This window comes from Aythya ferina (assembly GCF_964211825.1).
Source record: "Aythya ferina genome assembly, chromosome: 4".
NCBI classification, from domain to species: domain Eukaryota; kingdom Metazoa; phylum Chordata; class Aves; order Anseriformes; family Anatidae; genus Aythya; species Aythya ferina.
In genome coordinates, this window is record NC_140300.1 from 69,540,966 (window position 1) to 69,564,456 (window position 23,491).

General features: G+C 44.9%; 1 protein-coding gene across 2 annotated transcripts in view; it reads right to left on the bottom strand.

Annotated features, from left to right (window-relative positions):
• The window catches only part of TSPAN5 (tetraspanin 5), an 85,735-nt gene extending 69,305 nt beyond the window's left edge, over window positions 1–16,430 (bottom strand). The window contains exons 1-2 of one of the 2 annotated variants that reach the window (XM_084519399.1): window positions 16,140–16,430; window positions 15,884–15,989 (exon numbers count right to left, since the gene is read on the bottom strand). In XM_084519399.1, the coding sequence (XP_084375525.1) occupies window positions 15,884–15,964 (81 nt within the window). In that variant the 5' untranslated portion in view covers window positions 15,965–15,989; window positions 16,140–16,430. Of the gene's footprint in view, window positions 1–15,883 lie in introns of both variants that reach the window. The other variant, XM_084519398.1, reaches the window with a different exon arrangement.
• Window positions 16,431–23,491: the final 7,061 nt, after the last annotated feature.

Sequence of the window (23,491 nt, forward strand, 5' to 3'; positions counted from 1 at the left end):
TTCATTCAGGAGAGTTATCTGAATTACCGGCATTTGTTCATCGCTTCCAGATTAGGAGAAATAGACACGAGGAAACAGTCACAGCTTGATCCTGAAGTCACCAGCTCCATGGCAGCCCTCCCTGCCTAACCTCACAGCAGGGCAGTTCCACTCTGACCACTGGTTACTGATAAAAAAAATAATAATTTACCAGAAGACGTGCAAGAGCATTTCATTTGTGCACAGCCAAAGACTCAAGAAGGTACTGGGAAGGATTTTTTCTTCACCCTCCTCCTCCACTTACCACTTTTATTATTATTACACAGCTTACCCAATGGACTAGGTGTAGAAAAAAGGAACATTTTTCTCATGTCTTGAGAAACTATTCATCTCAGTGCCAAGTTTAAAAAAAAAACAGGACTTTCTGACCCTCTACCATCACTGGCACCACATACGACAGCTAAATAAAGAAATGTAGATGCTCAAGCTCTTTTTGCATGCACCTGAGCACTGCAGACACCTGCATTAGGCATCACTGAAGATGTTCCTGCTACCCAAACACACGGGGGGGGATGGAAACCAAGCCCCAAGAAGCAGCTACCCCATCAGCAGGCTGCCTGGCACGGCCACTGTTTGATTAAGCAGCAAGGAAGCAGTTAGAGCGCTCAGCAGTTGATTCCAGAGGTATTTTGTTCAAAGACATTAAAATAAATCTGATTATGAAGGTACTAATGGCATTTGGTTCCTGTTAAGTCAAATTGGTAGGCAGAACAGCAATTTCCAAATCTTACCACGTGCTTACCCAGCTTCCACAACTACTGCGATACTGTTAAAGGAAAAAATTAAAAACCAGGGAAGTTTTCAAAGAGCTCTTGCATGATTGAGAAGCCTATGATTAACACTCAGCATGGATTCAGTGTGCTGTGCATGAGAAATTCTTATCAGCTTCCATCAGTCTGAAGTCCCTTTTGATGACAGCCATGGCTTATGCTACTTTTGAAAGTTTTACCTAGTTCTTTGTCCTCTAACCTAAAAGGAGGACTCTTTCTGCAGGGCACAAAGGCAGTGCCACTGACTTTAAGTAAGGCTTTCTAAGCACTGCAAGTCTATCTTTGTCCAGCTAAGGCCTAAATAACTATTTAGGAATAATAATTTGATGGCCAACGCTTCGCTTCATTAAAGAGTGTTCAGGAAAATGTTGTCATCGAGTTATTCCCTTCATGTATCACCCACAAGAAATTGCCCTGACACACAAAAAAAAACAAACCAAAGATCATCTGGCATGGCAAGGGTACACAGGGCAAAAACACTTCTAAAAAGAAGCCCACCCGCTGCCAATAACCCACACGCAGGTTGGTCAGGATGTCTACAGAGTCGGTTTTGTGACCTTCCAATCTTATATGAACACTGTAAGACCAAGCTTTAAGCAAACACGACCCAATCAGCCAAACCACTCGGCTCACTGCTGAGCCTTCGGTTACGTGCACACATCAGCGACCCAATGGCTCTGCTGTTTCGGATGCTCTGTGTGTCCCCCTGGGAAGAAGGGGACAGAAATTTGCCCTCTATCTTCAGCAGCCAAAAAAAAAAAAAAAAAAGAAGTAGAAAAAAAGCTCCTCTTTCTCCAGGCATTATAAAAAAAGAATGAAGATTTGAGCTTCTGAAACCCACGTTGATAATTCTTTTCTCTAGGAACTGCTTCAGTCACTCAAGTACATAAACCATCTGGAGGGACTGGATTGCTGCACCTATTCAGCCCAGCACCAGAAGACAGTGACGGATACAAACGCAGAGGAAATTCTCGAGGAAAAAAAAAAAAAAAAGGAAGAAAGTCAAGTGAAGATGATGTAGAAGGTCTGATTTGCCATTGCAGTGTCAGCCAAGAGTGGCCACAGGAGACCTTTGTATTTTAATTTATGCTCTCTCAGCCAGGCTGAGGAGCAGCAGCTGCTGCAGAGAGCAGCAGAGAAGGCATGGCTGTCAGCAGAGCAGACACGAGGGCAGTCCTTATGCCCGCTGCCCTGCGGAGAGAAGAAAGATAGCAGGAAAAGATTTCCCCAGCAGGGACCCCTCACTGCAAAAACAGACTCTGGCTGGCAAGAGCAAAAGCCGTCCTCTTCGGCGTGCCTCAGCAGTGCCGGTGTGGAGCAGAAGTGGAAAAACAGAACCAGGAGAAAATAATAAATGTATATATAACATCCTACAGCACACTGCTTACACTGGATTTTGTTAATGCTACTCAGATCCACATATCCTAGCAATTGCAACTTTGGGATTACACCTCGTCTCGAGTATTAAATCCAGCTTGCAGCACACGGGTTTGTTTCTCATCCATCAGAACCTATCGTATTGAAGAGCCCGGCGCGATGCAGAGCACAGCTACACACCAAGCTCCAAAGGTGGGATTGGAGAGGGAGGAAAAAAAAAATCCAACTTAAAAAAAACCCACAGCCTGCCAGCCAAACTAAACAACGTGCTTTTAAACACTAAGCCTTAACGTGTTTTGTTCCATTGTCCAAGTTTTCATTGAAGTACTTCAAAAACAGGTCTCCATGCAGCAAATAAAATGGATTCCTGGATGAACACCTACCCAACTGTTTTCTCAGGCTTATACTTTTAAGTAAAGACTTCCTATAGGAACAGGAATTTAGATTACAAAGTTGTTTAGCTGGAAATCCAGTTCCCACTGGGATCAGACCACAGACCTGGGAACAAGGACTTAACAACGGTGCTCGGCAGCACTCATTATTTCTCAGGAAAACAAAAAGTCTTAGAACTCTGCAAGCTTATTTATTTTTTCCAAGGCTAGTAAGCTAGCTTAAATCTGAAGTTCATCTTTTGCCTCTGCAGTCAGCTCTTAAGGCAACAAGAGGATGAAAAAAGGGACAGAACTGGGGACAACTGCAGTCCTACATTAAAAACTGCCAGGGGAAAAACTGTTTAATACCAAGGTATGAGAGCAGGTACTGCCTACCTCGCTGTTAAGCATGGCCTGGGCTGAAAATGGTTAATTCCTGACAACTGGAGCTGTGTAAAGATCCAACTAGGTCACCATCTGGGGACTTACCGCCCTTCTTCCCGGCAGCAGGCTTTTTGGTCTGAGACATCCAGCTGCAGTTGCCTTGGATTGGTACACTTACTTGGCTTTACACGCCTCCAACATTTGTAATTCAACCATCTGAACTACTGAAAAGGAAAGCATCCAAAATTCTTCTCTCAGCGGTATTGCGCGGGTAAGTCAGGGCTGGGAGAAAAGGTGTTTCGAGTTACATTTTTCAGATGCAAGATTTCCACTGCCGTTTCAAAGGAGCTAGGCAGAGGAACGGGCAAGATAATAGACTCCAAACTGCACAATGCTTTATGACACACTTGTTGGAGCTCCACCTCTCCCAAAAGTCAGCCAAAATTAGTAGGGAAAAGGTACAAATAATAACTGGATGTCACGCATTTCAGAAAGTGAAGAAATTCAAGGCGCAACTAGACAAATTCACAAATTCAAGTCGATCTAGGGATACCAAATACAAGCATCCTAACTGTCTGTGAAAGGCTGAGGATTCGCAGCGTGTTCCCTAGGAATTATCACTGCTTACCAGCCTTGTTCTAACGCTTTTCACCAAGCTTCTACCACTGGCCACTCTTCAGAAGATATTTACCTAAAGGGACATTTTGCCTGTTCCAGCACCATCACTGGAAAGTTCTCTCTGTCACATTTTAAAAAAAGGTTCATTGAGGGATGTCTTGATAACGTCACCTTGGTTTAGTTCCTTTTTGCATCAGGAAATGCTTTCACCTTAATTGTAAGTGTAGAGCACGGTGAGGGAAGAAGGGGAGCTTGACTAGGACTCCTCACAGCAGATCCCCAATGAAAGCTTCAAACCAACTGCTCTACCTAGCCCCAAGCAGATTTTCATTAATTAACTTCATTGATTAATAACTGTAACTATATCCGAATGCAGATGTTTCCTTTCTTCTATATATTCTGACTGAAGTAGCACAAGCTTGAAAATTTCACAGCAATCTTTAATAAAGCACACAAAATGACTCCCAATACTCACTTGGAAACTTCAGCTATTACTTCCTCCGCTCAGTTTCTTTATTGATGATGAGAGGCTGCTATGAACATTTCACAAACAGCACTTTCATAACCTCACCCTGTTCTCATTTTGAACACCGAGAAGTCATTCTGAGATTTCATAACAGCTTACAGACACCATGAAGCCTAAACTGCCAGCATTATCTCAGGTTAGATCAGAAAGACGAATTTGTATTAGACACTTGTACATTCACCCAAAAGCTCCAGGGAGAAAGAAAACCACTTCAGTAAAGTGCACTGGAAATGTCATTGCAGGCAAACTCATACTGGGTCATACCAGGTATCTGGATCTCTATTAACAGCTTAGTTTCCAGACCAGTAACTTCTGCAGTGACCGTAGCTTTTCAGATCTCAACATACCTTTCACTGCTGAGGCTTTCCTAACTCAGCCTGGGACCGATCAAAGGTGTTATCCTTAAATTCAGGCTTCACGGTTCAAGACCTTGAGAGCAACAGGGAAATGGCAACGTATCTCCAGCCTTAGGAACTAATTAGGGTGAACTGTTTTCAAGGCACAACACGTTGTATATCAAGGAGTGTAGCAGTAGGACAAGGGGTAATGGTTTTCAACTGAAAGAGGGTAGATCTATTAGATATTAAGAATAAATTCTTGACTCTGAGGGTGGTGAGGCCCTGGCACAGGCTGCCCAGAGAAGCTGTGGGTGCCCCAACTCTGGAGGTGCTCAAGGCCAGGCTGGATGGGGCTTTGGGCAATTTGGGCTGGTGGGAGGTGTCCCTGCCCATGGCAGGGGACTGGAACTGGAGGGTCTTTAAGGTCCCTTCCAACCCCAACCATTCTGTGATTGTTCAGTTTATCACAGCTTTTTTTCAGAGGTTGGGCTGTCCGCAGAAATGACCGATTGTACTCAAATTGCAGGGTCAGTGTTTAACATGAACAGCGCTCACGTAAAACCACACAGCTATAACTCAAGGCAGTTAAACCAGTCGGTGGTTTCAGCAGCAAAATGGCTTAGTGAGTCCCCGAGGCCCCATCCCCACCTGAGCGGGCACATTTTCCTCCTGTCTCACTCTTCGCCAGCCCCTCAGCTGCTTTATGAAGCCGTATCTTACTCTGCACTCTCACACCAACTCCTTAAGCTGTTTTTGCTGGCAAAGGCACCATCTCAAACCGCCCTCTCCAACAAAAACGTAAAACCTCCAAATTACCTTTGAATTGCACGGGACCCCAGCTGGAAATTAAATATTCAGAAAGATGCCTTTTCATCACGTCTTTCTCACCGTTCAGAACACAGGTCATTAATATTTACATACTTGGTACACTTTTTTTTTTCTTTTTTTAAGTTGTCCACGTACACGAAGTTTACAGAAATCCAGACCACACAATTCATCTGCAAAGAAACATTTTTTCAATTCCTTATGGTTAAAAATTTCCCAGCAGCTTATTTAATGGAGTCATCAGTGCACTGCTTTATTGTTTCTTCGCACTCCAGAGAGAGGAGCGGGATCCTTTCCCCCAGGGAGCTCCCTTGCTCCTAGCCTAGTCAAAAGGCAAGGCTCAGCACATCTCCTCCAAAACCTTGGAGCAATTTGGGGATCTGCAGGTTAATGTTACATTTGAAGATGCCTGACACCAGCAGATTAAGGATTCAGTGCAGCAGCTAAAAGAAGTTCTTGATCTCCCTTGGTGGTACGATCAGTTTAAAAGGAGGGAACGTTAATCTTGCCCTATTTTTTTTATTTTATTTTTTTTTTTAAAGCTATCAATAAGAATCAGCTTTATATTTCTTTAAAGTCTTTCCCAAATGCAAGTTGGAAGGCTGGCTTTCCTTTTCTTTTTCTATTTTTTTTTTTAAAGCATTGAAACTATTGGTGTTAGCACAGACCAGCTACCTACTCATACTGTGCTGCCACAAACAACTGGACAACCTAACAGTAGCAGTTTAATTCATTATTGACCAAGTCCTACATTTGGGTAGGCTGTTTTTTCCCTTTTCCCAATCAATCACCTAAAGCATAAACAAAACTAGTCTGAGGTGCTCAGTTTCCATTCAACTATAAACTGGTTTTCAGCCGTGATTTATACACACGGCTACTTTTATGCTTTGTTTACAGAAATTCTTTTTATCTGCCACGCCGGCTCACTCGGTAAGACACCATTAGCAGTAATGGCACATATTTCACGCAGAAGCCATTACCTTTAGCCTAAGATGTTGTTAAAGTTCAGAAGCCATTAATAAAACGTGGTGATTTCTTCTGTGGCTAATGGCAGACCACATAAGTAGTGGTACTTAACAGATGGGTGTGAGCAGCTCTGCTGGCCAGGCTTACCATGAAGCTGCTGCTATTCCACGCATGCCTGGCAAAAGCAGGACTCGGTGCACGATGCCGTACTCTGAATTGCTACTTACAAAAAGCAGTCATGACCAGCTTGCTGTCTAGACCGGTGGGCAGATCACAGCCTGCAGAAACCAGCGCCAAGTGGTGGTTGGGCACGTGCGAGGCTCTTTCACGCGAGCACCTCGCTGCTTTAGAAGTGGAGAACACCATCACTATCTGCGGCAGATGCCTGCTTCAGCAGCTAAATTCCCTCAGTGCTATGAGTAGCTCACGTGTGGCTCTTGTTATTGGGGGGAAGCTTTCATTTAGAAGGTCAAAGCAGTCAGAAGGGATACTCTGAGACACAACCAGCAGAAACAATGGCTGATCGGCTCCACTGTTCCCCACAGGGTTTTTGGGTTAGAGCAGCGTCTTACCCATTTTGCCAGCTCTTAGCTCCTTAAGCAGCCTGAAGTAATGGCTCCAGCTCTTTTGGCAGTCTTTTCAGCGTTTTGTTCGGGGACCTCTTTGGGCTTTCCCATCTCCCCCTTCCTCTTTTCCCCTCTTTCTTCATCTCCTCCTCCTCTCTCTCTTTTCCTTTCTTTCGCGGCCGTTGCATGAAAACCAAGGGTCTCATTATGCAGCCGCCACCAAGTGACTCCTATTGAAGTCCACAGGAACCGCTCTTACGCTGCAGCCTGTAACAAGGCCCCAAGTATTTACAGTGCTGAAAGCCTTTGTGCTCTACACCCTAAGTGGATGAAGGCAAGCTATGCAGGGGGCTCATTCAAAATTAATACTACATCAGGAAGTGGATGAGGGAAAGGGAAGGCACTTAATAATTGATCCACAGTTTGTTTGCCGTGAATTCTGAAATGTCTTTATGCACATGTTTGTTTTGGTTTGCCTCTTTGTGTGTGTGTTTTGTTTTTTTTTTTTCCCTCCAAGCTAGAGAGTTTTTAAACTAGAAGAAAGTCCCATTAACAAAACAGAGGGAAATAATGCGAGAGAGCTCCCTAAGCGGCACTGTGAGACCAGGAACCGCAGAAAAATAGCTACCCAGAAGGCAACACGGAGACGGAATAGAGAACAAGACAGGTTTTACTCAGAATATGACTACCTCATGACTTCTAGAAGATATTCCCCAAGTTAAATACCCCTTGCTTTATGAACATGAGCTGCTCTTTCTGTAAAAAGCGACGGGTTTCTCCTCTCCACCATTTACACAGACATCCAAGCCCACCCTTCCAGCTTATAAACACCTTCAAACTCCTGAAACCTCAAGTCTCAGCTTACTTGCAGAAAAAAAAATGACACCACAGCTGCACCAAAATTGCTCTGCCCTGCTCAATAAACGTAGTCTGCAGCAATATTAAGGACCGGGTACGTTGCCAGATTGGTACACGGCAGCCTTTAGTAATAAATGAAAATCTGACCCTCATACACCAAGAAGATCTAAATATGTATTATTAAACACTACTCACTGAAGCTGACAGGTCTCTATAGATATCAAAAAGCCACACCAACTCTCAAAATACTTGAAAAAAATAACAAAAAAGCTCTGGTGCTGTTTGTTACTTCTCCTTGCCCCTTTCCTGTGGATTCCTGGCTGGACCAAGTGGCAGAGCCTGCAAGTTGTGCCCGTACAAAGGCCTCTCAGAGCGGTGCAGTGACCGTGCAGGGGTTGCTGTGGGCTAACAGAGCCCAGAACCCGGCAGGGCTTTCAGATCCAGAAGGGAGTAAGACCAGGCACAGGCAGGTAGCCAGCCACAAAAAGGGCTACCTTGGGGAAGGCAACAGAGAGAACAGCCTCTGACGGCAAGCTGGAGGAGAGCAGAAGCTGAAAGGAGGGCAAAAATAGCAAAGATCAGGTATTCAGAAGAGGCTTAGTGATCTATACGGGCATTAATCAGCTGCTATCAATAAGCAAACTGCAAGTGGTGGCAGAGTTGAGTATATCATCACTGTCATTTACTGGGCATGACGTTTAAAATACCTAGGAAATACTGGATGGTAAGTCTACTGGAAACCCCACCTACCCACAGAGTTCTGGGACGGGGAAAGTCAGAGGCAAAAGCTACAGTGGCTACAGCAAACTACATAAAAATGTAACTGTTTATGTCCTGAAGTCAAACACACTAGTTAATAGCGTAGAAAAAAAAATTGCATCACCTATACCAGCAGTTAGATGGGTTTCCAGACCCTTCAAGTCCTGCCTTCAGGCACACAGGTCAATAAACTTCTGCTTGCAAGCCAAGATTTCCCCTACCTTTTTTTCCCTCCCTATATATAGATATATAAACAGTGTTATTCTCCCTCTCCATTTATATAAAGTATGTGTGCATATGTATATATCCATCCTGCCACTTGCTCACTACGTGGAGATGCGTTTCCTACCACCAAATGCTTACTGACCTTCGTTTGCAATGAAGCCATCTAAAAGGACCCTTGGAAATGGATCACCATGATTAACACTCCCCGCTCTTCAGAGAGCAGATCATTTGCCACCCCGTCCAGGAGCCCACTCCAGTGAAGTGCCTTGTTACAGAGCGGCATGGTGTTTGGAATAATGTTTATGGGAAGGGAAAGAAACCAGAGAAGTCTATGATGGAGCTGCGTGCTTAAACTGCAGTTCAGATTAAGTTCACATCACAACAAACTTGGTAGATCCTCGCTGCCTCTTTCTTTATCCAACATCAACAAGCAATTAGGAGAAAAGAGTTAACAACAATAAATCTTAGTGGTAGAGAAGCTCGAGACGTGCTGGACAAGCACCCTAGGCACTGCGTATGCCTGCATAACAGTTGTCACTGGACTGAGCTAATTATTAACAAAGCATCATGCCCAATGCCTCTGTGCATTCCAGTCCAAAACCACTTAACCTAGAGCTGAGGCAGGCCCTGCCTGCATAACCACTTTAAATTGATCTGTACAGGCGAAGGAGGAGATGAGATCCTCCCATACCTCATTCTTGCAGCCAAACAGCCAGCCAGCAGGAGCTGACCCAGGTGAGAGAAGCTCCCAGTCGTGCCCCAGCTCTCACTCCAGCAGAAGGATTTTTAAGGCAGGACACCAAAACCAAAGGGAATGCTAGGAAGAGCCCTGCGGGATGAATTCGTACAAGCACCCTTGTGGTATCACACTCGTGGTGGTGCAAACTACCGGGCCTGTCATGGTGTACATACAGGTTTTAACTCCTTAAGACTGTAGTCACCAAAACAAGTATGGGATCGAGTGCGCCCTCAGCAAGTTGGCAGATGGCACCAAGCTGAGTGGGGCAGTCGATACAGCAGGAAGGGATGGCATCCAGAGGGACCTGGACAAGGTTGAAAAGTGGGCCCACGTGAACCTAGTGAGGCTCAACAAAGCGCTGCAACTAAAAAAAAAGATGCTGTGATCCTCTCATTTTTGTCCAGTTTTGCTGTTGAGAAAGCTAGACGGCAACGGGAATAGAATAGGTATACAAAGTGTTTTCATAATATCTATTTGCCTTGTTGCAAAGAAAAAGAATAAAAGTCCTCCATCACCACACATCAGGAACTTGGCTTGAAATGATTTTCAATATTATTTGATGTAATGGAGCCTTCACTGGGAGCAGAGGGATTTTCAAGGCTGGGAAGAGGCATATTGATTTTTCCCAGTTCTGTGGGAAATTGACAGTTCATTCATAAGATCCTCTGTGTGTGCCGAAATGCTTATTCTAAATGCTGTCCAGAGGAAAGCGACTGGGAAGTTGAAACATCAGCTGAAGGTGGAGATGGATGTGTATGAAGATAAATACTGCTACTGCCATTTGCCTCATTTGTTTTACACAGCTAACGGAGCGGGATCGGGATGTTTTTAGCATCTCCACAAGCCGGGCCATCTGGAGGTTATATGAGATCACACTGAGTCAGGGTTTGGTAACAAATCAAGCACCCTCGCCTGCAGACCCCAATGTGTCAGTGACATTTTTAAATGCAAGCATAAAGGGGAGGGTGGAACCGCTGTACATCTCTGTGTGCCTTACCCAGGGCACACAGCCCACGGGGACATCCACCCAAACCGACCCTTCTACCTGTACAAAGTCCTGCTGAAATCAGTGGAAATCAACATCCGCAACGAGCCAAGAGAGAGGATATTTTTTTGGCACGAGCAGCAGCAGAATCACAAGAAATGGGATGTTTTCCAAACTCACACAACAGCACAATGGAAAAGAAATAAATTAGGTTTCAAGCCAGTGAAGAACAATCTATGTTTTCCTGAATCTTGTGCTGTAAAGCTGGACTTGCACACAATTCAGTACATTGGTTAAAAAAAATAAAAACACAACCTTTTGGGGTTTAATTCCTTTTTTGTATCGCAACAATATTTTCTAAGTTTTAATCGGGGAAAAAAGGCAGGAAAATGGTGCGAGACTCCAAAGTCACATGAAAGGCTGGCTAATCAAAAAGCCACGTATTTAGAAGAGTTAAAGCAAATTCCCTTTACTGGCAGCCCTGTCGACAGGCTACTAGCCATGCATTTGAGAAACACGCCGCATATTTTGGGCAATGCAAAGTACGAAAGCTGACTCTGTCCTGTAGCATTGTAGTTCGAGACTGGAAGTCGCCACCTGGCAGAATTAGGTCACGAGATTTCTTTGGGACAAAAATATTTCCTCACCTCCCCTCTTCGCTGAAAGCACCACGTAATACTGTAAATGCTCACAGCAAATCTTCACAGGTTCCTGCCCTTGGTTAATGGAGTATGAACTGCTGAGGAACCTGTACCAAGCATGTAACGACACAACAGATTCTTGCTCCAAATTTATAAGTTGCAATGGCCTTAGTGTCAAAGCATTTTATAATTCTTTATCTGCAAAAAAGTCCATTTGTAGCAAGGGGGCTTGAGAGAAAGTACCCTGAAAGTGCTGTTTCACTAACTGTAACCTCAAGTTTCTAATCCCCCCACTAATCACTGTTTCATCTTCCAGAGTTTAACGGATAAATAAAATAAAGTTTGAGAAAAAGTACTTTGGGATTACTGTAATCTATGGAACCAGGTCCGAGAGCGTTTAAGAAAAGATTATGTACTTTGAAACTCCTCTCCACTGGAGAGGACAGGAATAAAAATGTCAGACACTTCTCTTCCGCTTCCTGCGTAAGGGAAAAAAAAAAAAATCCATTTGAAAATTACCCTTACGTCTATTGCACTACCTGATGTGTTATTTTGTTTATTTTGTCTATTTTTCCAAAAACACGTTCTCCTTTTTGGGAGGGGGACACAAAACCCATTTTCTTCCACAGCATAGCTGGTACTTGCTTTTTCCTGTGTGCTTTTGCATCATATGGAGTAGCTGAGTATGTATTTACTTATGATAAATATACTAGTAAGAGTCTACCACAAAAAGGCCATCTTATTGAATTGAGGTAGCATATTTACTTTCCAATTCAGTCTTAATGGAACATGGATCTACTGCCTTTAGAAGGAAAACACTATCATCATGCAACGCAAAGACCTGAGCAGGACCAATGACACCAGCTATTTGTATACACAAATATTGATGAGCTCTTTCACTCACTGCCCATACGCAGGATGCTGTTCACATCCATCAGCTTTCCTCTGACTGGGACACTGAAGATTCAAAATGTATTCTTGATGCTCTGAGACAGCTGTGCTACCAGGTGAAGCTTACTGGGATGTGCTGATCAAGGTGGGAAACTGGCAAATACATTTGCTAAATTCATCTTTTTAGTGCAAGTATGTCAGCTGCACTCGATGGTTCCAATAAGGTGAATTTGAAAGTTCATTGAAATCAAAGACTAGAAGTTGACCACAAGATCAAATGCTGCAGAATGCATTTGAAGATTGCTTGGAACAAGTCTTGCATGGATTTTTTTTAACCAAGGGGGCAAGGGAAAGTTACAAAACCAAAACTTCCTTAATGGACATCTGAAAACCAGCTAGCATGAGAAAATGATCTTCTGTCCCTTCGAAAATGAACTATCAGCATTGTACAGAATTTAATAAACAGTCTATTTGTTGTCCCTCAAAGGTCAGCGTCCTTCTCCAACACTTCTCACATAACCTTATTCCATTTCCTTTTTGCTGTCTCCTTGTAATTCAGAAGACTATTTAGACTCCCATATGGATACCATCAAAACCAGCAGATGCCAAGCAACTTAAAGCACAAATTATGACTCGTAATATGCTGGTGCATCATAATCACAGCATATCTCATGACTTAGAGTGAATCATCAGATAAAGCATAGGTTGCTGTCTGAGGTGTCAGTGCTTTCTGTACATCCTTCCTATTAGGCTAGGGCCAGCGGACCCCAGTTGACATTGAGATTCCATGTTGAAAACTACATACATTTTTTTTTTTTTTAATCAAGCACAGTAAAACACAGACAGGAATTTAAAATACTTCTCAGAACTAGGAATCAGCTTAGAAGTGCCTTGCAGAAGCAGAAGGGTAAGAAGGGGAAACGGTCGCTGCCTTTCAGGAGGCAAGGTGACCTACTTTCGCTTTTTGCATGATACCTTTGACATCGTTCTACATGGATGCCTAAATAGGGAGCGGGGAGGGGAGCTGGTATTGTTTGCTTGCTTGCTTTGACCACATAAAACTGTTTTCTGTTACCTAGAGATGTTCAGAATAGACTACGGTTCACCTAGACAAAGACATAAAGGCTCACAGAAAAGCACCGACTGTTCCACCAGCCTGGAAAGGCAGCGAACGTCATGTGGTGCTTTCATGCAGGCATTATGCTGGTCAAGGTAAGGCGCAGGCACGTGCCCTGAAGAACAACCAAAGGAGAATGGCATCTAAGCAGCAAGAAGGGAAGCACAACGTTGAATTCTGACTTTCCATTTAGACATCTTTGTGCCTATTTGGTCTCAGTTCCTAAATACGACTTTGGCAAGTGCCAAGTGAGCACTTCCACGAGAGCACTGCGATCTCAAAGTTCTCCAAACAAGCACTTTCTGCCTATTTACCAACATCAATGCTGGATATCAAAGAAGGAACTAAGCCTACGAGTATACCTAGAATATTAATTATGCATAAACTCCGAGGATAATGTCCTCTTCTGAAACGCAGAGAGGAGAACACGCTGCCTGGGGTGGGGCAAGACTAAGAGCTTATCTCCTTATGAGCATCATGTCACCCTCAGCCACAACTAAAGATACAGAGTGTGACTTCCCAAACTCATTAATCTAACAATTCAGTGGTGGTTTTTTAAGCAAAGGAACAACAGACTAGCACAACACCAAAAAAACTGAGAAAAAGACCCGATAATTTATTTTGCCTATATTTGACAGCATATAAAGCCTCCAACATTTTTTTTTGTAATATCTCCAGTTTAAGTAGCGTGTACAATCATTCCCCACATAATTTCAGCAGATCTATAAAATTCCTCTATTCAAGGCACTGACAATTTTCTTGTCAAAACCATTAGTCTTCCAACTCGCTTGTCTTTATTTTTAGTCCATTGTTTTATGATGCACAATAGAGGGTATTTTCCATTTGTTTACATTAAAAATTTAAAGGTTGTGTTAAAACCAGCATTTAAGAAAGCTTGAGAAGTTTTAACAAAGGTGTTCTACGTATCCAAACGCCTGAAAGATCCCTGGAGGGTGTCACGGGCATGTCACGACGACCTCTTTATCATTTCAATCTATTTATAATGACTACATTAGCGGCTATTTTTGATTATCGCTGTCTGTGAACAGCTAACCAGGCTTCCAATTTTCGTTTACAGATTTTCTGGCCCGGCTTCGTGGGAGAATATCGAGCACTTTGCTATTAATTCAGTAAAAACTTTAAACCTGCAGGCAAGGGCGACAGGCTGAGGTCTTTGGATTACCGCTGTGGCAGCACGAAGCCACGCAGCCCAGCGAGACCTCCTTTAACCCATTCCCTCACACAAGATGAGGGCTTGCCACCATGCAGAAGCTACATCCACAAAGCGCCACTTCCACCATCCGCACGTCAGCCTTCAGAGAATAAGTGGAACAAAATTAAAGGGTAGGGAGCTTCTTACGGGCTGACAGCGCCTGAAGGAGCAAGATAACAACGCGTTTATGTGCATTTTCCCTCCGTTAGTCCACGGACGTGCCACACCAGCGTTCCTCACACGGCTCTGCTCCCTGCTGTAAAACATCTGTGTTCACAGCAGTGTGCGCCCATGGGAATCAAAACAGAAAAAACAGACGAGCAAAAGAGACCCATGACAAACTGAACCGCTAAAACTTGATCAAATAATAAAAGCAGCTACTGTAGGGTCAGAATAGTGCTTTGGAAGGAGTCATCACCACAGGCTTGTTTCTTAGGCCAAGTGCACTTTGACATACAGGCACGCAACCCCAGTCAATTTCACTCTACCAATGTACTTCTCGGTTAAGGAAAGGCATTTCACTGTAAAAGCATGATTAATATCAAAAGTCCCGTTCTTCCAAAACATCCTCCCCAGGCGCCTTTACTTTCCAGGAACACAGACAAAACGTTAGCTACAAGCACTTCTTCGCCGAGCGCCTTCCTCTGTTCTCACCACAGTGGCGACCACAAGCTTAGCATTAGCAAGGAGGCTTCTCTCCTCCATTACTCCTCACCTTCATCTTTAAGAAGGTGGTGGTAGGGGGTGAGCCAAGACACCTTTATGGTCCAAAAAAGACAACGTATGAAGTATGTGCCCATCTCACTTTCAGAGTTCCTTAGGAACACATTCACCCTACTCGGGTTTGTGCACGTTTGCCTTCGCTAAATGGAGCATCTCATGAGAAGAGGTGCGTCTACAAGCCTTCACCCAACTTTCCTACTCCATGCAGCGCTCCTGTGCAAACACTTCACCCCTCAGCACAAAATTCGGAACAACACACCTCCAAACCCGACTGCTTGCACATCCAGACCCAGCTGCTCCTCTTTCAAGCCCGTCACACCGAGAAGATGCTAGAAATACCACCGTACCCCCGTGACGCTTCACCACACGGCTCGGTGCCCTCTCCTTGGCAGAGGACCGAGCACCGTGGCCAGGAGCCTCGCTGACACCCCAACCGTGGCCACAGAGCGATCGGATCCGTGCACAGCCCCGGCGTTGTGTAACCCTTCCCCTGTTTGTTGGGAGAACTTGAGCCACGATTTATTTTTCCCCACTAACACATCACCATGCAAACAACACAGCTCGATCCCCGCTCCAGGCCCATGCGTTTGGCTGAGCCCTCCCCCACCACAAACCGGTCTAAATGGGGATGGGGGGATGAAAAATCAAATTATTATCGTTTTAAGGATAATAAGCTCTTGGCACCCACAACAAAAGCAATTAGGAGGGTCGGCGGGGCAGGGGAGCAAGCAGCCCCGGCAGGCGCAGGAATGCAGCGGCCGCACTTGGCAGGGGAAGGGAAGGGAAGGGAAAAGAGGAGGGAAAAGGGAAAAAAAGGGGAAAAAAGGGGAAAAGGAGGGGGACACCCCATCCCCAGCCCCGTCCTCGAGGCCAAACGTCACGATGTGTCAGGACACGTCCCCCCGGGAGGAGGAGGAGGAGGAGGAGGAGGGAGAGGAGCCCGGCCGCTTACCCAGAAAATGACATTGAAGCCGAAGATGAAATATTTGATGCAACAACTGACTTCAGGCCCCTTGTAGTGCTTCCCGGACATCCTCTGGGCTCATGAAGACACTTTGCTGGCGGCCAGGGAGGGGGAGAGAACCAGAAGAAGGGGAGGGTGCGGAAAAATTAGAATGAAAAATTTTAAAAAATGATGATAAAAAATAAAAAAATAAAATAAAAAATAAAAATTAAAAAATAAAAATTAAAAAAATAATAAAATTTACAAGAAAAAAAAATAGATAAGGGAAAGGAGAGAGGGCTCAGCGCCGGCTGCGCGCCGCGGGGAGATGCGGCAGGAGTAGCGCGGCGGCTCGGCTCCGACTCGCCGGGCGCCGGGGATGGCCGGCGAGCAGCTCCCTCCTCCTCCCTCTCCTTCTCCTCCTCCTCCTCCTCCTCCTCTCCCGCATGGAGGAGGAGGCCCCGGCGGGGAGCAGGGGGGAAGCCGCCGGGAGGCGCCCGGGCAGAGGCGCGGGGGGCTCGGCGCTGCCCTCCCGCAGCCGCCGCCCGCCGCCCTCCCGTTCGCCGCCCCCGCAGCGCCAACGGCCGCCGCGCCGGCCCCGCCCCGCGCCATTTTGAGGGGGCTGGAGAACGGAGCTGGGGGGGGGGGGAACGCGAGGGGGCGGGCTCCCGGGGGTGATTGACAGCGCGCGCCGCCAATCAGGCCTCGCGGCGGCCCCGCCGGCTGCCCCGGGGTGCGCGGCCCCGAGGGGGCTGCGAGGGGTGGGGGGGGCGGCTCTGAAATGGCGGCCGGGGTTTGGGGGGGAGCTGAGGGGTTTTGTCAAAAGTGCGGGTTTATTCCGCTTCATACAGCCCCGATACGCATCCCCCGGCAAAATGGGCACTGAATTCATGTTTAACATATTTATATTTAACACATTCCTACTTAACATACTTAACGTATTTACGTTTAACACGTTTACATTTAACACGTTTATATTTAACGTAACCACCGCAGCGTCGTGTCGCTTAGATGTGTTCATGCGCTTCGTGGCATTCAGAGCCCACCCAGTCCGGTGTCAGCCACGTAACATGTAACATTAGCCACTGAACATCGCTTTTTTTTTTTTGGCTGAAGGATATCGTCGCTTCAGCGCTGCCAGCCTTCAGCTTCCTGGCCCTGCGATAAGTGCGATGCTTTTAATTGAAAAGATGGAAGGCTTCTTTGTAATGATGAATTAGGTCTCCCTCCTCGATGAGGCTGCGAGATGACGTGCTTCAGAAGTAGGATATTGTGAGAAGTGCGGGAGGCAGGCTTCGGTTCAGCATCACCTCGAGCTGGTTTGGGGGCCTTGGGCATGGGTCTTTAAGAGAGAAGGGAAACACAAGAGAAGAGGAGAGGAGAGGAGAGGAGAGGAGAGGAGAGGAGAGGAGAGGAGAGGAGAGGAGAGGAGAGGAGAGGAGAGGAGAGGAGAGGAGAGGAGAGGAGAGGAGAGGAGAGGAGAGGAGAGGAGAGGAGAGGAGAGGAGAGGAGAGGAGAGGAGAGGAGAGGAGAGGAGAAGCATTCACTGAAATAGATCGATGAAATAGATCCATGAAAACAAGCCATGTGTTTAATGGTAAATGAGAAATTAACGCGACACATACCTATACATTTTAACTGTGATGGTATAGGTTACCTTATGATCAATAACCCTGTGTATATTGTTATTGTTAACTTTGTGTCTTTGCAAGACCACTCGTGGGAAGAGAGCAGGAAAGGATGGATAATCAGTAATGCATAGGTTCTGTACCAACGAATAAAAGCCTATCACCATGTACAGTATGGTAATAGAATATTATATTGAGGTGCTGTTTTTACAAGTGATTTCAAATATTGGTGACAACCTGTACAAACATTGATAATGCTGCTGTCACAACACCCTGCTAACACCACATGTTGGCACCCTTTAGCATTTTAATGCTTCGCAGGCAACAGGAAAATATTGCGGAATAATATTTATTACAATAAATTCAATAACAATCTCTGATGGTTTACCTGTCAAACCATTCACTCCTGATCAACAGCTTAAAAAGAAATGCAACCTACATCAATTATAGCATCGCATTACATGCCTTCATTTGCATTCTCAATCGAGAATAGTATCATCATTGCCAAGTGTCATTTCAAAGTCAAAAGCTTTTCATATTTTCTCACCATCTGATCAGATTAAGAAGAATTTAGGACTTCTAGTGTTAATGGTTAGACTGCACACTTCAAGAGGGTATTGAACACAGAGCCCTGGTCTTTTTAATTCACTTTGTGTGTACGGTTCCTGTGCAGCCTCAGAAATGAGCAACCAGACAGCAAAGGCAGCAGAACAGCTTTGATGTAGGTAATTGATCTTTCAGAGTGCCAGCTGGAACAGAGTCCTCTGCACCTGCAGCAGCCTCTCCAGTTTACAAACACATTTTGTCTCCTGTCCTAAACAAACAGGAATAAAAAAATAAATAAATAAAAAAAATCCGTTGGCTTTGTGCCATCACTTGTGGATCACTTCTTACACGCTTTGGCGACCTGCGTCTGGAAACTGAGCAGGACTGGCTGTGACAGCACTTTAAATTCGGTGTTAGTTACTAGACAACACTGAGTTCCAGTGTGATGTCTTGGTGCAAAAGCCGGAGGCAATACTACGCAGGAGTGAGGAGATAATATTACCTTTCCTTGCAGCGGGATGAGACAGTCATTCAAATTCCGTTACTTTATAATCCATCTGCCTAGTCACTGGAGTGCTAAGGGAGAGTGTTTCAGGGACAAAGCCATGCTTCTAGTAGCCCAGTGCTTCACAACACTAGGCAACGCTTTGATTCACTGCTCATTCCGGAGAAAAAGTCCCGTCTGAATGATTAAATCTACTTCCAGTCTCTAAGATCTAAGCATCAACAGACTTCTGACCAAAGGCTGACCAAGTCTGATGCTAGCAAGTGCAGGAAGTTTGATACATCCATATCTTAAAAGAGGTGTATTTGCAGACTCTGAAATTCTTGCTTCACACCGAGTAAAGAGCTCTCATCCCAATTCCTCAATTCAGTCATTTCTTAGATCCAGCACCTCTGTCTTTGTGTCAGCCCCTGGGTTTTGATCTATGAGTTCTTAGACATTTTCCAGGGAAAAAGAAATGCAAGTCAGAGTGACTTGAGATGAAAAATGGCTAAGCAGTGTATTGAAGATGGTGGTTCTGTGAGTTATCACATTACTAATCTCACCACGTGCCACATTTAGTGAGATAAAGAGTTGTGGTCTAAGAAAAGCTCAATGTCTGTGTCTCTAAGTCTAGTTATTTCCCGGACACTTCATTTTGGTTAAAATTCATACAATAGCAATATTTTTCCATTGGGAAGCCATAGAGCTTTCTGACATACAAGATTTATGAAGTCAGAGGTATTACCTACCGCAGGATACTTTTCAATCTAGTTACCCTACTAGCTTGCGATGCCTTTTGTGTTCATTTGGTACTCTTGCAAGCATGAAACCCCCTTGTTTTCTGCTTAGGAAATGAGTGTCCTCTAACGAGTGAGTGTTTTTTAGGAATAAAAGTAGTTTTGAGATAAGCATTTCATAGGACTGTACTCAGGTGTTGACACAAGTTGTGTTGGCTTCAGTGGATTTACATGCCCAGTCCCAGCTGTGAACCTGACTTCAACTTCCCACAAGAATAACACAGATCTGTTTCAACTCATTCACAAGTGCAAGTACTAACTAATTAGCCTTCTGGCTAACACTGTTTAGTGGCTTTCTGGTGAGCACTGAGTTGCTTTTTCAGCCCGAAACTTAGCCTGTGAGTACTGAATAATATCCTCTCGCACCACCAACCCAATGCCATTATAATTTGATAACACCAGCATTGTTGGTAGGATGAGTCACAAAGCATTAAGCATGCCTATACATCTACGGAGAGAGAGGCCAGAATCTGCATGCACCGAGTAGTAAACAATAACCACTTGCATTACGTCTCATTTTACTTCCTCAAGACTACGTGTAGCTGAGCCTTAATTGTCTTTGTTCAAACGCTGTACTTTTGGTGTAAGGATCTATTACCTCTTTTGTTCTTACAGTAAAAGTGCCTGGATAAAGAAACCACAACTTCTATTCACTGCAGTTCCCACCAGGATTTGGCAGGTTTTCGAAGAAAGATGATCGGAGCCACTAACTAGGATGCAAATTACTTAAAGAGAACCACCAAGGATCAGCAATAACAGTCACAAGAGCTACTCAGCCAAGCCCTACTGCTCGCCTCCTGCAAGTTGGTTTGCTCAAGATGAGCCCAGACAAGTCTGGCAGCGCTCTGAGCAGGTAGACACAAAGACACAGCCTCAGAAGTCCCTTTGGACGTGCAAAATGAGATACGCAGACCATTAGTGCCAGAAATACCCCTTTCAAACACTAAGGAGGAATAAGGCACCCTGCTATCGCTTTCTCGCAAGAAAAAGCAGTAGGTGGGGGGAGGTTCTATTTTTTGCTTTGGTTTGTTGCTTTTTTTTTTTTTTTTTTTTGTGCCAGGCAGGAGCTGCTACCTCTGCTGCTTGCGAGAGGAAGAGGTGTGAGCGGTGGCAGGCTTCCGCCCTCACACTTTGTGGTCAAAGGCAGCACCATTGTGCTGCTCGGGGCAAGCACCCCGAAGCGCTGATCTGTTCCTGTCGTGCAGCACCTCAGCAAGCCCCTGTTCTGGAGATTTTCACAGAGAGCTTTCTCAGTAATTCCCCTGACCTGGCTGTACACCGGCAAGGCAGGAACAGTCTGATGTACCTGGTCCACAGCTCGCTAACACGCGGTGACTGCAGATGTGGTTGCAAGCACCAGCCTTTTATATCCAAACAGGCTCCAAAGAGCATTAACTATCACATACTTCTTACCATTTTGTACACAGGACGGTGACAGGACTTAATGAGATAAAATCATATACTCCATTCTACAAAAGAGACTCACGTTTGCAGTCCCAAATTAGTGGCGACTACAATTCACATGTGGGCAGTCCCCTCCCCTTTCACTTCTGGTGCCACGGGGCCACTGTGGCTAATAGGGATGTAAATTTAGACTCCAGTAAGTGCAAAACATACCCTTTTAACTTTGTATTGCTAAAAGCACTGGACAAACTCTGCAGATCTGGAAGCGGTTCAGTTCCCAAACAGAGACATGTGTGTGTGTGTATCTGAAGGTGCTGGTGCCCTTCTTTCAGATGTTCTGATCCCAAAAGAAACTGGTGTTTATCCCATGATGGAGTACTGTACCATTTCCTTAGTTTAAGGTCCGTTAGGTTTTCCAGGGCCCTCTGCATTGCTCCCAGCCATTCTTCATCAAATAGCAGAGGACACCCTCGCTTCACAGCTCAGAGGTTTAACATATGGTGTTTACTCCGTAACAGCACTCAGGAGAGTGAGGATTTCCTCTGAGTGTGTTTTTAATGGTGATAAAATTTTCTGTAAATCCACCATTTCAAGTAATCTTTGTGTGTATTTCTCTTCAAGGGTTCCCTTTACTCAGCCGTAAGCCAGCTGAGCTTCCCCATCCCTCTTCCCGTGTGGATCTTTTTCTTACCTGGGAGCCTGGATCAGAGCTATCCAGGCGAGCAATCCCTCAGGAACCAGCCCAGCATCCCCTTGCAGGCAGATCTGTGAACCCATCAGAAGGTGATGGAGGGGGAGCAGGAGGTAGGATGAGGGACCACAAATCTTGCACTCAGAGAGGTGGGAGGGGAGGATAGCAGAGCAGTTCACCCCAGAGCCCAGCTTTTAGAAAAGATTTCAGCTTTGGGCTGGCCTGTACTTGAGCTAAAACTTGTTGAAGTAGATGCTTTGTTGCCTCGGTCAGGAATTCAGCCCTCAGTGCAGGCAGAGCCTTAAATCATCTTGCTGAGAAAGGAGTGGGAAAAGCCGACTACAGAACAAGCTCTTATTTTGAATTCAGGCAATGCTTTTCCCATTGTTTTCTGATTCAAATGGCTGTAGAGATGCTGTATTATGAAAGGCCTCTATGTCATTGTGGAGCCAGAGCCTTCATGGCAGAGAACAGACCCAAAACCCCCAGGAGACAAGGTGCCAGAGTGAGTCAGCCTCTGGCAGGGACACGTTTCTTCATCCCAGCTACAGCAGTAGCAGTGGCAAAAGAGCTGCCACCCTTGCTGCAGTCCCTGCCTGTCAGAAAACACGACAGAGCATATCCAGGGCCTCTAAATGTTTGCTGGGAAGGTACAGGAGTACTGCAAGTGATCTGATAATCCCAAAGGAAGGTGGCTGGTATGTTTAACGTGATTTCCTCACGATTTCGTGTCCAGTTTTTCTTCCACAGCTTCTCTGTTCACAACTGACAACAGTTACCACGTAGCAGGATCAAAGACACCGCAGTTTCCTGTACCTTTAGTATGAGCACTTCTGAGTTCTCAGACATAACACGAAGACACCTGCCACCGCAAATGTCACACTTTTCATAGCACCAGCTGGGCAAGGTGGGTCCAGACTTGGGTTTGTGGGCTATTCTCAATTGCAAAGTTACAATTCATAAATAACCTGCACACGTGACTCCTCAGACACCTTTAAAATGAAGATGCTTCAGGAAAATACAGAATTCACTCATTTACAAGTCCAGTAAGTGGAAATGTCCATGCCTGTTTTTTTAAGTCTCTCCTGTTACATTGACAAAGCCAGAACCCATCCTGTGGAGGAGAACAGAGGCGCCACCAATACTCTTGTCAGCTTGTACAATTGCTTTTGAAGTCTTATTTTTCAGAGGCTTGTAGTTTTCTGCATGCTTCAGTGCCTGTGTTACACTGAGAGTTGGGATGGGTGGAGTTCATTTTAATTTCCTGCTTCTCTCTACCGCACTAATTATACCATCAGCTTTTTTTTTTTTTTTTTTTTTGGCTGTCATAGTCCTTTAAGAAAATTACACTGCAAGCGACTGACACCTGAGCCAATATTTGGAGAAAGAGAAGAAATCCTACCCCAGGCGTACTTCTGTTTCCATCGCTACCTTACTATTTCATGTGCCACTCACCTTTCAGCTCATCTTCGGCATATCCTCAGCCTCTCACGTAGCTGCTAGAGTGCCCTGCGATTTCCAGGCTTGCTGTGTAAGATTATACTGCCTTAGAGGCAGGGACTGCGTCTCTCCTTGCTCCAGCAAATGGTCAGCAAAAAATGCTAGTATTGTGACAGCAAAACAAGTGAAGTAATCTTAGTTTTAAAACGTGCTTCTCCATTGTTTTGACCTCAAGGATACAAATATATCTACAAACACAGAATGTGGACCCAGTAAATACAAAGAATGGATCTGAAAATGAAAAAAAAAAAAAAAAAAAAAAAAAAAAAAAAAAAAGAGACTAAGGGGGAAAAAAAAAAAAAAAGAAAAGAAAAAAAAAAAAGAAAAAGTAACATCTTCAAGAAACAGATGCATAATTTATCTTTCTTTCTTTATCTGCCTTTCCGGCAGAGAACATCTGCCTGTTGAGGTAGGCCTGCTCATCCGTGCAGTGTGTCAGTCTGCCTTCACCAGGGAGGCTGATGTTTTTTTTTCTGTTACCCAGAAGTATAACTTTTTGAAAGAGACTGCCTGTGAGCAAAATAATTTTTATTTGGACAAGGAAAGCTAATTTGGGATAGAAAT